A 12,523-nucleotide genomic window follows, 5' to 3' on the forward strand; every position below is an offset into this window, starting at 1 on the left:
TCGCTTTTCTCTTTTCTGCTCTCTTTCCTGCACATCCAAAATAAATTATGCAAAATTAGTCATTATTGCTGACATGTTCTATTTGATTTTAGACTAAAATATGACCTATAATTTAATTCATTCATTTTATGTTTACTTCTGTAGGAAAACTGACTGAAAGTGAAAGAAGATAAGGTTAATTTCTTAGTTAATGCTGCCTGATTCTTGAGTTCTGGGTGGTAAAAAAAAAAAGAAGAAGAAAATCTCCAGGTGCACTTTCTCACCTTTAGTTTTCTGACATCAGCATGTTGACATGTACAATATTATATTGTATTTGCAGAACAGGAGTTGGTCTGTTTGTTTCCCATCAACAATGGATAGATGCAACTCAAACGGGGCTCCACTACAATGTGAGGGGGTCTGAGGAGAATGTTCAGAACACTCTGATATAAAGGGTTAGGCGGTGACAAATCAAAATGGTGAATATATAGCATCTTTCTCCTCAAAAAAGATTCAAGATTCCAACAACGAAACAAAAAGAATAACCTAAAATGCCTACTATGTGGATGTCACAAGAAGGACGCCATCATATTAACTTCCACTGAGGTTTCCTTTTGGGTCTGCTCGGTATTAACTGAATCTGAAGAGTCATCTATTTCCTGGGGTCAACAGTTCATAATCCATCAGCAGGGTAAATCAAGCTAAAACAAAATATGTGTCTGCTTTTTCTTTTAACTGTTTGCGTCTTTCTATTAACAGTCCATCATAACCATGTGAAATGGTTGAACACTGCAGTATTTCATCAGTGGTACACAAATCCAAACTTGGTCTACTAATGTGGAATGGAGAATCTATAAAAGCTTTAATAAAAACCTATAAAATGGCAAAAGTGTCTTTGTGCTGACAAAGTATATACATATATCTGTAATTATCTCCTTAATTCTTTTGTAAATGAGCAAAACCTGCACATGAAATCCTCGCACACATTCTTGCACGCACTGATGATCACATCTGTTCTCCGTAGCTGTAGTTTGGATGAAGTACCTGACAGCCAGCGCCCAGACTAGCAGCTCAAACAGAAAGTGATGAAACAGTGTCATTTTCACGGCTCCCCCAAGAAAAGGAGGGAGGAGGAGCAGGAGGCGGAGGAGGAAGAATGAATCCAAAGAAGTGACAGTTGTGTAGGAAATATGTATCTTTCTTAAATTCCCAAAATGGACTCCTGTGTTTGTGTGAAGAGTTTGCGTATTACTTGCTTTATACCTAAATCCGTTTACATGTCAGTGTGGGGGACTCACCTTCTGTATGTGGATAAAAGAAAATCCCTGTGACGTAAACAGTTTAATTTAATGCTGAAGATCTGGACAAAGGGTTCTGATAATGTTCAAGTTGAGTGATTCTTAAACTTAAGAAGCTCTACAAGCCAAAAAGTTCACACCCAGCAGCCAAAAATCATTAACAATTCAATTATAATAAAAAATTACATTATCATTACATTATCAAATTACATTATCATTATATCACTGAACCTAGCTTCTCTTCATGTTTTTCTCCGGGTCATCCATGCCTGCAGTGACTCTATGTTCCACCAGTTAGTCTTGAGAAACCAGTGGGTAAGGGCCAGAGGTGTGTAAAGATGGTAAAAGTCCAGGAATTCAATGTTAGTCATTAAACTTCCGAGTCTGTGTGTGTGGGCGCGCGCGCATGCACGTGGAGGAGAGAGCTAGGGAAATGGGGGAAGAAGTGGGGTGACTAGATCCACTTTAAAGTCCATTTCAATTCATAATTATTATGAATTATTAACTCCGAGCTCGTGGCAGACAAAAGATTTTTTTTTATGGATTGCGTCCTCTACAAAACACTTTCACACCTTTGTTTCACTGGTGATAACTACATATCAGTAAGGTTTACCCGATGAGTGAAAATACGCACAATGTTTAAGCGCTCAACAATAACACTGATAATTTAAAAAGAAAACATCTAAATAGTCTCAGTGTAGTCACATGTCATTGTTTCCTCAGCCTGAGGCTCAATCACAACATAATCCGCGCATCGCAGTTTGCGGCCGGTAGGGTGGGATTTTCGTTCCCATGGTGGTGATGACAGAACAGATGGTGAGGTTGCTTGTTTGGGCACCAGAGTCGGTGTCAGAGGCGTTTCTGTCCAGCTGACCTGCACAGGGCAGCTGCTCTCTGGAAGCTGCGCGAAGTATCGCCTGTCGCCGTGTTTCAGACACCAGGTGGAGTAGAAGGGGTACGAAAAGCCGGGGTACGGGGTGCTTTGCTACAAAATCTCTTCGTTCGGGTTCACATTTGTATTCGAAAACATAGTTTGCACCGCTCAGGCATCTTCCTGGAGTAGCGGATGCTGCATGGGTCACATACAGTAGCCTGCAGCATTCTTTGGTACGGAGGATTCGGCGCTTCGTAGGTGAGAGCAAAACGCCTGTTTATTTTATGCATGTGCTGATGTTTTTGGGTGCATGCCCGTAGAACAGCTCAGGCGATTTTCTTAATTTCTGACTTGTATGACGGTATTAATATTTTAATCCGTTTCGGAACGATACAGATGAAGTCATCATTTTGCAGTTCTTAAAAAGATCTCACGGTTTGAGAACTGCACTGTTCAACAAAGATCCAACGTGACAATAATGGATACTCGTTAAGAGACAAGACTGATTTGATTGCCCGAACAAACGGAAATATAGATTATTCAATAATAATAATAATGATAATAATAATAATAATAATAATAATAATAATAATAATAATAATAATAATAGTAAAATAGGTTTATCGATTTTTGGACGTTATCATTCTGCGGTGTGTGCTCGGTCAGTCTTATCAATAAAATGCTTTTTTTTGCAGTGATTTTTCGAGGAGATTCCGCTCTGCAGTCAGTCTCTACAGGGCATATCTTTATTATGAGCCGTTCCAAGTCTAGACAATCATCAATGTGTGACGATAGGACGCAGGAAAACAAAGAAAACATGAACCAAACCTGGTGTTAAAAATGGCTTTAAGTGAAATTATTTTGTTTTAATTGTTACAGTTTTCTCCATAAAAGATCTAAATACATCTCTAAATGGATCGTTGTTAAACGCGCAGTATTGAAGACTCTCCACTGTAGTTGGTTGACTAACAATGTAGTGTAACATTTACACATAGTTTCCCGGTGCAGTGCAGAGTGCACTGGGGCAGCTGAGTAGTATTCACCTCTCTCTCTCTCTCTCTCTCTATATATATATATATATATATATATATATATATATATATATATATATATATATATATATATATATATATATATATATATATATATATATATATATATATATATATATATATATATATATATATATATATATATATATATATATATATATATGCATACCAAATAAGGGTGAGGAAATGAATCCTTAGGAAGTGTCTGAAATTATGACAAGGAGGGGAAGGAGACAGAGAACCCTGCGTTTCTACTAAAAAGAAAGCAGGGGGGTCTGCATTGTTCGGGTCACCTTTGTCAAGTTGGCTCTGTTGTTTCAGCTGCTGCATTACAGAGCACCTGTTACTGAGATCACTAATGCGGCACCAAGGGTTGAAGATCATAACTGTTTATTACAAACGTCTGGTTGAGTTTTGTCATCTTGTTTACACAGACAAAAAGATGCACACTGACAGTCTTCCAGCAAATGCAAGCACACAACTTTGTGTAGTCGCCCAGCGAGCCAGTGATATGAAAGTTCAGGAGGCTGTGCCCCCGAATCTTAGCATCAACAATGCACAGTGACGTATCTCCTCAGCTGGTAACAGGGAGTGTGAGAAAATACCGACACAAAGACACGACTTGGTGTGTCTGTGCGCCATTGTGCGCCATAGGGCTACCGCTGCAGCATGTTCTGGAGCTGGAGTTCCCACAGTGGTGGAGGGGAGTTGAGGGTGTCAACAGCTTGACCTTATTCCTTTGAGAGTGTGATCTGAATTCAAACATGGGAACGCATGAGCCATTAAAAGGTCTTGTCGTTTTGTTGTGACTGAATGAGTGTTTTTATTTTATTTTATTATTAGTATATGTTTTTTCACACTCTACATAGTACTTTAAAAAGCCTTTTTTAAATAAAATATGATGCTCTGTCAATTTAAAGATTAAATATGTCATTAAAAAAAACTAAAACACTGAAAATGTAGGTAAAAATAAGAAATGGTAAATGAACTAAGTTTGTGAAGACTTATAGTTCATTCGATGCAAACCACATTCATTCACTACATTTTTATTGTACACATGCAGTCTTCACTGTCCCTTCCGACATGTAAACTCACACATAATGAAGAATCACATTTGCTAAAAATCCACTCAAAAGAATTAATATTGGCACGATTCCTTTGCTTTGTGCAGTAGGTCAATTTAAACAGAGAAAGTTAATTTCCCTTGACCTCTGAGTCTTTCCAAATAGGGATTCCCCAGAGATTAGAGACCTTGGCATGTCACTATGATTGATCGATACTCCAATGACAACATATTGGCTTTTCACACACGCTGCAACTTTAAGGAGAGCTGAGGTGGAGAGGGAGAGTGTGGGCAAAAAAAGGGACAGAAAAAAAATAAAGTCAAAGAAGAAAAATTGTGTCAAGATCCATCTCTGTTCCACAGGGAAATAAGCCTCCTGTATGGATTTGTGGTAAATGGAAATACAGAGACAATTTGCTGCTCTGCGACTTTTAACCTTCACTGGATTCTGAAGAAATCATGCAGCGTACTTTTCCGTGATTCCATACATACTATTCGATTTTGTCATTGCTCCTTCAGTCCTGTGGCGTTTTCAGCTCAGCAGTTTCCTCCTGTAGTCTTCAAGCTCTCCACCTTCTCTCTCTTTGCGCTCTATCTTTTTCCTGACTGGGTGGACATGCATCCCTCTCAGCTACACCTCTGCAATCAGCAGCTGCACCAAAGCCCTCTGTGATGTGAAGTGAGACACTTGCATACTAATGGAGCAGAAACAGGATGTCTCTCAGGCAGGCCAGCACAGTGAGGACATGAAGGAAACATCAGGCGGCATTGCTTAGCTTTCAGTGCCACATTACAGCTCTGGATTGATGCTGTTTGTCATGGCAAACTCGAAGCATTAGTAAATGAATAAGTGTCTTATTATAATATAGCGTATGGTGATGCATGTGCAAAGTATAGTTTTATTTATTGGTTCCTCTGCGAGGGCAGTGTTTTCCTTGCACATATGGTTGGCTGTTTAATCATACCAGTGGGTTTCTATTGCACCAGCCCAAGTTTTTACTGGCATATTTCATTCGCTGCCTGATGGCACTAATAGCTGTCTTCTCATATCTTTGGTTATGGAACAAATGCCGGTGGCATAGCCGTTGCCATGGTGATGGCATGTCTGTGAGCCTGTTGTGTGGCTGCTGATTCAGAAACACTGCTCACATTTTGCACCCAGTGAAACGGGCCCCAGAAACAGATGGGTGAAAGAATTGTCTCCTGTGAAAAATGATGTGGTGCGCTATCAAGTGAGGTCCCTCCTGGCTGTGCCAGGGGCATATGGCGAAATGTAATATTAGCAGCAATTCTTAGAAGGTGTAAAATCAAATGAACTGAAATTACTCATAAAACAACACAAGTGTCATGATTTTTATTCAATCAAAGTGTTTTCAAATCGGGAGCCCTCTTTAACTTCTGTGATTGAAAACAATGACTGCCAGGTGCATGCATAAAGACTCACACGCCGCAGATCTAAAGAGAAATGATCCTGCATCTGATTGCAGGTCTGTTTTCCTTCAGGGGCTCTCATTATCTTGCCACTTGTATTGTCCAAAGAAAATGTCTTATAAATAGATTTATGGAGCCTTAACATGGAACAGACAAACTTCGTTATGTGCCGCAATTACATCCTGCTGTCATGCTTCGGACCCTCAGGGCCAATGAACCTCTGAAGGTTCAGCTGAACCAAGTGCAGAGCAATTGTAGATTCCGTGCAGCAATTGTAGATGGATGTTGACGCATTTTATATGTATAATGTGAACTTGGATTAAAACCTTATAACTACTGGGTGTGCTGTGAGAGTAAATCCCCTCAGCTTGAGCCTTCAGTTTAGACAGTCAGCTGGATAATGCCGAGCTACTGAAGGATTTCTCTTCCTCCTTCTAGTGTTCTGAGTATGCATGCATGTAAAAATCAGCAAGTCAAATAAGAATAGGCAAGGACGGGTATGTGTCGGGGGGATGTGTTGCGATGGGACGAAAAATGTATTTTGTGTGAAAGTGTAGATCCAAATGTAAGAAGAAATATGTTTCATACAATATCTGTGCTCTCTGCTGCCACAGCCGAGCGATTAGCAATAGATATTCAGCATAAAGGTGCTCGTACCCAACAGGTGCAGCCCTGCTGTGGCAGTGAGTGTATTATATTATATCTCAAACCGAATCTCTGCTGCATCCCTGAGAGCACTGAAAACAAGAGTTCATAAAGTCGTCCACCGCACACCCTCTTGTAGATATGATCTGGTGGGACTTTACAAGTCCTCTGTTGCAGTTTAAATTGTGAGACTAAAGTGTGTTGCCAACTACAGAATATATAGTTATCATGAGGAAGTTGTATGTGGAGCTTCTCAGTTACAGAAGCTGTCTATAAGACTGCACAGAACACACAAGCTGTGTAGAAAACTGTAAGAGTGTGCATTAAAGGCCATAACACTTTGACACAATGTATGCAAAAAAAGAGCAATGCACATAGATTTAAGTTATCCTTCAAACATGTTATCAGGAGTAGCAGTGAGCAGGGCGTCAGAGCAGCAGGCTGCATGGCTTAGCACTGGACCAGCAAAGGCTCGATGTTATGAACAGGTGGGAAGCCATTCCAATCACTTCAGCAGAACTGGTCTGTGGCCAACAATACGTGTGTGTGTGTGGGTTGAGCGGAGAGAGTGTAAGTGTAAATTTGTGTACTGCAATCATTATGAAGCAAACTACCAGTGAAAAAGAGCATATGTGCCCAACAAAACTTCCCAGGGTCAATAAGGTCAACACGTACACACAGCAAGACATAGGTGGGGACCGGATGCTGACTCCCACAGTGTTGCCAGGCTGCCAGAAACCTAGTGGCAGGTGTCTGAGTTTTATGGCCTCAGCATGAAAACAAACATCACTCCTCCTGTCTTCTCCAATTTAATACCCGAGCAACGCAACACATGGAGCAAGAGAGAGAGGACAGATAAATGTGTTATCGAGGAGATTTCTACATATATTTATAGGCAAGTAATTAAAATGAAGAACATATGACTGGATTATTTAAATGATGGATGATTAAAAGCAGGAGGAGAAGCCACATGTTCAGAGTTTTCTAATCAGGATCTATGAATAGAAGGCACACGTTCCTGCTGCCACACTTTAGTCACACTGAGGGAATCGATTAGATCGGATTGTGTGTGACCGGGTCACTGCAGAGATCAGCCACCTGATCCAAGGTAGCATATGAATTCTTTGAGGAACTGGGGTGAGCGCTGAAGCTTTAATGCTTAAACTTTCTGTGGTATATTTCCTGTATTTGACTGAATTTGTTGAAAGCTTCTTTTTTTTTTTTGCATGTGCAGTTCCTCTCCTCTGCTGCATTTCAATTTCTAGAAACAACTTATTTCTCGACATGGCACAGGCCTTTATTCTGTATCTGTCAAGCAGTTTTTACATGATGGTGTATGCGATGTTAAGGGAAAAACAGCGAGAGTCTGTCAACACATCGCAAAGCGTGAACAGACACCATATGAAAGGAGAGGGAAAACAATCTGTATCTATTTTATGTTAATATCTGAGGAACCTGCTACTTATGATCTGAAATAAATGTCACCCATCTTGCACACACACACACGCATGCACAAACTCAACCTCAGTATGTGAGGATCAAAACAAGCGTTAGTGTTAGTCATACTGGAAGCTGAAACTGCAGTTGTTTGTTTTAGTGAAAGAAAGCCAAGAGCCTCTTTTGCTTTCTCATTTCTCTGTCTCCTATTATAGGAATAAGTGGAGATTTCCTTTCAGTTGTTTAGGCTGCGTACCGACACATAGACACAAACACAACCTCACATACAGACAAGATACAGTGTCTGCACGTGCAAAACTGGCTAAAAGAAGAATGTTATTTTTCTAGAGGAATTCTTTTTATTTGTTCAAAGAAACTGACAGCAGTTCTTCACTCTCAACACTCATATTGCTTGTGAAAGTCGAGTCTGTGCCGGTCATTCTTAGTAATATTTGTCAGACTGGGTGACATCAGACTGTAGAACAAAAGCAAAAAAGCATAAAATCTTAAAAATTCCCTGGCGGCTTAGGATGTCAGTCAGCTCGTCTTAATCTCAACAAACCTGGACGTGCACAGTTATACAGCGGGTCCACAGCTCAAACTTTTTTTGTGACTGCCTACCATGGGTCTCTATCATAAGCAGTGAGTGATTAACAGTGAAGAGCACTCACTCCCAGTATATTAAGCCTGTTGTGTAATGGGCTCACAGCCAGACTTGCCGGCTGCTCCCACCCTGCTCGCTTGTTGAAGAGGATAACTGAAACTAAGCTGGTATGCAGATAATCTAACCAATCCAGAGAGAGAGCGAGCGAGAGAGAGAGAAAACATTTTCATAATCTCCAAGGAGACAGCTACATCAAGGAGGCAAAGGCAAAAACAAACCTATCATCCTACGTGCTGAAAAGTGTAGTGCGCAGTCTAAAAATGTTGCCTCTTCCTCCCTGTTAGTTAACCTGCTTGGGTAAAATGGCAATTTCAGTAAAGGAGGAGCAAGATTTTAAATACATTGCAATGCCTTGTGATTTCATTGCTGTAACACTAAAGCTTTACATGTAAATAAAGAGTGCCTCACTCAAGAGCGAATTTCAAGCAGTCCTTTGGGATGACTAGTTTCAACTGAAGTTCATTTCAAGATCTCGAATTAATTAAACACACTTCTGCTTATTATCAGTTATGTCTGGATGTGTAAGCTGCAATTTAAAATGATGATAAATTCCTATGTGACTCAAGGGGAACCACATGAATTTGACAGATTCTTTCTGCCCTGTTAGATACATCATTTTAAATATCCTTAAACATCTGTGAGGTGCTGCTATGGAAATGTGACATGTCTAATTTTTTTCATCATCTTGAAATTAACAATGAACTCATTACCTTCTCACTTCACTCTGTTATGCCGTTTTTCAATTTTTTTCCCAGTTACTTATATCCCTTAACAGCTGCCTTACTCTTTTTCTTTTTCAGGTCAAAACCTCAAGTTGAAGTTTGGATCTAATGCCTGTCCTGCCTGTCTTTTGCACACTCCTTCCTCTTGGTTAGAAATCACCATTCTCAACCTACAGCAGCTAGCTACAAAGGAGACTAATGCTTATTAACCGTACCCTTATATCCTCCTCCCAAACGCTGTCTCTCATTTAAGCCTTTTGTGAGCAGGGAGAGCAGACAACATGGCGCTCAGCTGTCAGCCTTGGCCTCCTCTAATCTGGTTGTGCATAGGATTGCTTCTTTGCTTTCTGTCACCGGCACACGGCAAAGACTGCCCTCGTTTGTGTGTTTGCGAGATCCGCCCTTGGTTCACCCCTCAGTCAACCTACAAGGAGGCAACTACAGTGGATTGCAATGACTTAAGGCTAACACACATCCCTACCAACCTGTCAGTGGATACCCAAGTGTTACTGCTCCAAAGCAACGCCATCTCTCGTACCAGCGGAGAGCTGGAGGTGCTGTTTAACTTGACGGAGCTAGATTTATCCCAAAACAACTTTAGCACTGTGGAAGCTGTCGGCCTCACAAGCATGAACCACCTGACCACCCTGCATCTAGAGGAGAACCAGATCACACAGCTGCCAGACCACTGCCTGCAAAACCTCTCCAACCTTCAGGAGCTCTACATCAACCACAACCAGATAAGCTCCATCTCCCCTCGAGCATTTGCAGGACTGCACAGTCTGCTGCGCCTCCACCTTAACTCCAACAGGCTCCATGTCATAGACAGCCGCTGGTTTGAAGAAACACCCAATCTTGAGATTCTCATGATTGGGGAGAATCCAGTTATTGGCCTCCTAGACATGAACTTCAAGCCCCTAGGAAGGCTGAGAAGTCTGGTTCTGGCTGGAATGGATCTCACTGATGTTCCACCTGATGCATTTGTAGGTTTAGATAATTTGGAGAGCATTTCTTTCTATGACAACAAATTGGTCAGTATCCCTCAACTGGCCCTTCAGAAAGTTCCCAATCTAAAATTCTTGGATTTAAACAAGAATCCAGTCCGGAAAATTCAAGAAGGAGACTTCAGAAACATGCTACGTCTGAAGGAGCTGGGCATCAACAACATGATGGAGTTAGTGTCTATTGACCGTTATGCTATGGACAACCTCCCAGAACTGACTAAACTAGAGGCAACCAACAACCCCCAACTGTCTTATATCCACAGGTTTGCTTTCAGGGATATGCCATCCCTTGAGAGTCTGATGCTTAATAATAATGCTCTTACTGCCCTTTACAAGCAAACTGTGGATGTGTTGCCAAATCTGCGGGAGATCAGTCTCCACAGTAACCCATTGCGGTGTGATTGTGTCATACAGTGGATGAGTTCCAACAGGACCACGGTGCGCTTCATGGAGCCCTTGACCATGCTGTGCACCTCCCCACCAGAATTTAGAGGTCAACGGGTCAGAGAGTTCAGGCTGCTGGAGTCAACAGAGCAGTGTCTTCCCCTTATATCCCATGACACCTTTCCCAGCCACTTGAATCTAGAGCTGGGCATGAGCGTGAGCCTGGACTGCCGGGCAATGGCCGAACCAAATCCAGATATATACTGGGTGACTCCTCTTGGAAACAAAATCACAATGGACACTGTGTCAGAGCGCTATCACTTGAGCAGCGAGGGCACCCTGCGGCTTTCTCACGTGCAGGTGCAAGATTCTGGTCGTTACACCTGCGTGGCCCAGAACACCGAAGGGGCTGACACACGGGTCGCCACCATTCGCATAAATGGAACCCTCCTCGACAGCGCTCAGGTGATGAAGATATATGTCAAGCAGACGGAGTCACACTCCATCTTGGTGTCCTGGAAAGTCAACTCTAATGTCATGTCCTCAAACCTGAAGTGGGCTTCGGCCACCATGAAGATTGACAATCCACACATCACCTACACAGCCCGTGTCCCTGTAGATGTCCACGAGTACAACCTCACGCACCTTCAACCTGCCACCGAGTACGAGGTATGCCTCACTGTCTCCAACATCCACCTGCAGACACACAAGTCTTGCGTTAATGTGACAACACGTAGCGCTACCTTTGCCCTGGACCTGACAGACCAGCACCCAAGCGCAGCTGTGCTAGCTGTCATGTCAACCATGTTGCTCTTCCTCAGTCTGGCCACTGTGGGCATCTACATGGCCCGAAGATGGAAGAGGAAAAATTACCACCACTCCTTGAAGAAATACATGCTGAAGACATCCTCCATTCCACTTAATGAGCTCTACCCTCCACTCATTAACTTATGGGAGGCTGACGGTGAGAAGGACAAAGATGGCAGCACAGAGGGAAAACCCTCTCCTGTTGACACCACGCGCAGTTATTACATGTGGTGAGGATTCACTGAGGATTTATTGTCTCCAGCAGCACAAAGACACACTTTTGCCATTTTGGGCCAAAAGTTGACTAAAGTTGCAATTTTTTTTGTATTCTCAGCTTTGCTAATAAGAGGCAGAGTGATCAAGTGCAGGATTTTTATTAGTATAGCGTATCGCCTTTGTTTGATTCTTTCTAACCGTTCTGGACTTTCCAAGATGGCAGCTGTAGTCAGCCTCCAGGTTCTCTTAGTTGCTCTGCTCTGTTTCTGTGGTACATTTTTGACTCACTTATTTTTGGGAAGCTTCTACAGCAGCAGGGTCGATGGACTTCTTCCAGCATTACTAGAAATGTTTCTTTCTCGGTTTTGTAAAACAGTTAATCTGTTGCGCACTGATAGATAAAGGAGTTCGTACGAACTTCGAAGCTGACAACGGGGTTTAGACTTGTTAAACTGTCTACTGAATGTTAGCAATTGTGCAGTAATGTTGTATCAACTATATCTTTGAACTTTCTGATTTACAGCGCAAGATATTAGGATTTTAGTTTGCAGATAAATGTGATGTTAAATGCTAGAAATACAAATGTTTTTTCCTTAAGGTGCACTAGAAGCCTTTTGACTTTTTCTTCATTCTTTTATTTGGCTAGACATTTTTTGGCTGCTTACTTTATTATTTTCACATGCGACATGTATACTAAACAAGTTAAAATAAATAACATTTTGATTCTTTTGCAGAAATTTGGGGGTTTTCTGTTACTCTTTGGTATTAGAATTTTTGCATCTGTTCACTTTAGATTAACAGTGTTAGTGGTTGATGACACATGCTGTATTTAGGCTCTGAATCTCATGTCTTAATAGATGGTACTGTAAGCTCTCAGTTCCACAGATAGATGTGAATGTGTGCTGCCCTCTGGTGGATGCTACATATTAAAACTAATCGTGTTTAAT

The 12,523-nt window shown here is 41.6% G+C and overlaps 1 protein-coding gene across 4 annotated transcripts; it reads left to right on the forward strand.

The window, feature by feature from the left end:
• The first annotated feature begins 2,080 nt into the window (after window positions 1-2,080).
• Window positions 2,081-12,509, forward strand: LOC116326627 (leucine-rich repeat neuronal protein 1-like). 4 transcript variants are annotated; one of them, XM_031747974.2, is made up of 2 exons: window positions 2,081-2,409; window positions 9,244-12,509. In XM_031747974.2, the coding sequence occupies exon 2, from the start codon at window positions 9,447-9,449 to the stop codon at window positions 11,592-11,594; it is 2,148 nt and encodes a 715-aa protein (XP_031603834.1). In that variant the 5' UTR covers window positions 2,081-2,409; window positions 9,244-9,446; the 3' UTR covers window positions 11,595-12,509. The 4 variants fall into 4 exon arrangements, with proteins under 4 accessions (XP_031603834.1, XP_039467888.1, XP_039467887.1 ...); XM_039611954.1 differs by having other exon boundaries at window positions 2,081-2,247; XM_039611953.1 differs by having other exon boundaries at window positions 2,084-2,232.
• Window positions 12,510-12,523: the final 14 nt, after the last annotated feature.

Source organism: Oreochromis aureus, linkage group 5 (assembly GCF_013358895.1).
Source record: "Oreochromis aureus strain Israel breed Guangdong linkage group 5, ZZ_aureus, whole genome shotgun sequence".
Taxonomy (NCBI): domain Eukaryota; kingdom Metazoa; phylum Chordata; class Actinopteri; order Cichliformes; family Cichlidae; genus Oreochromis; species Oreochromis aureus.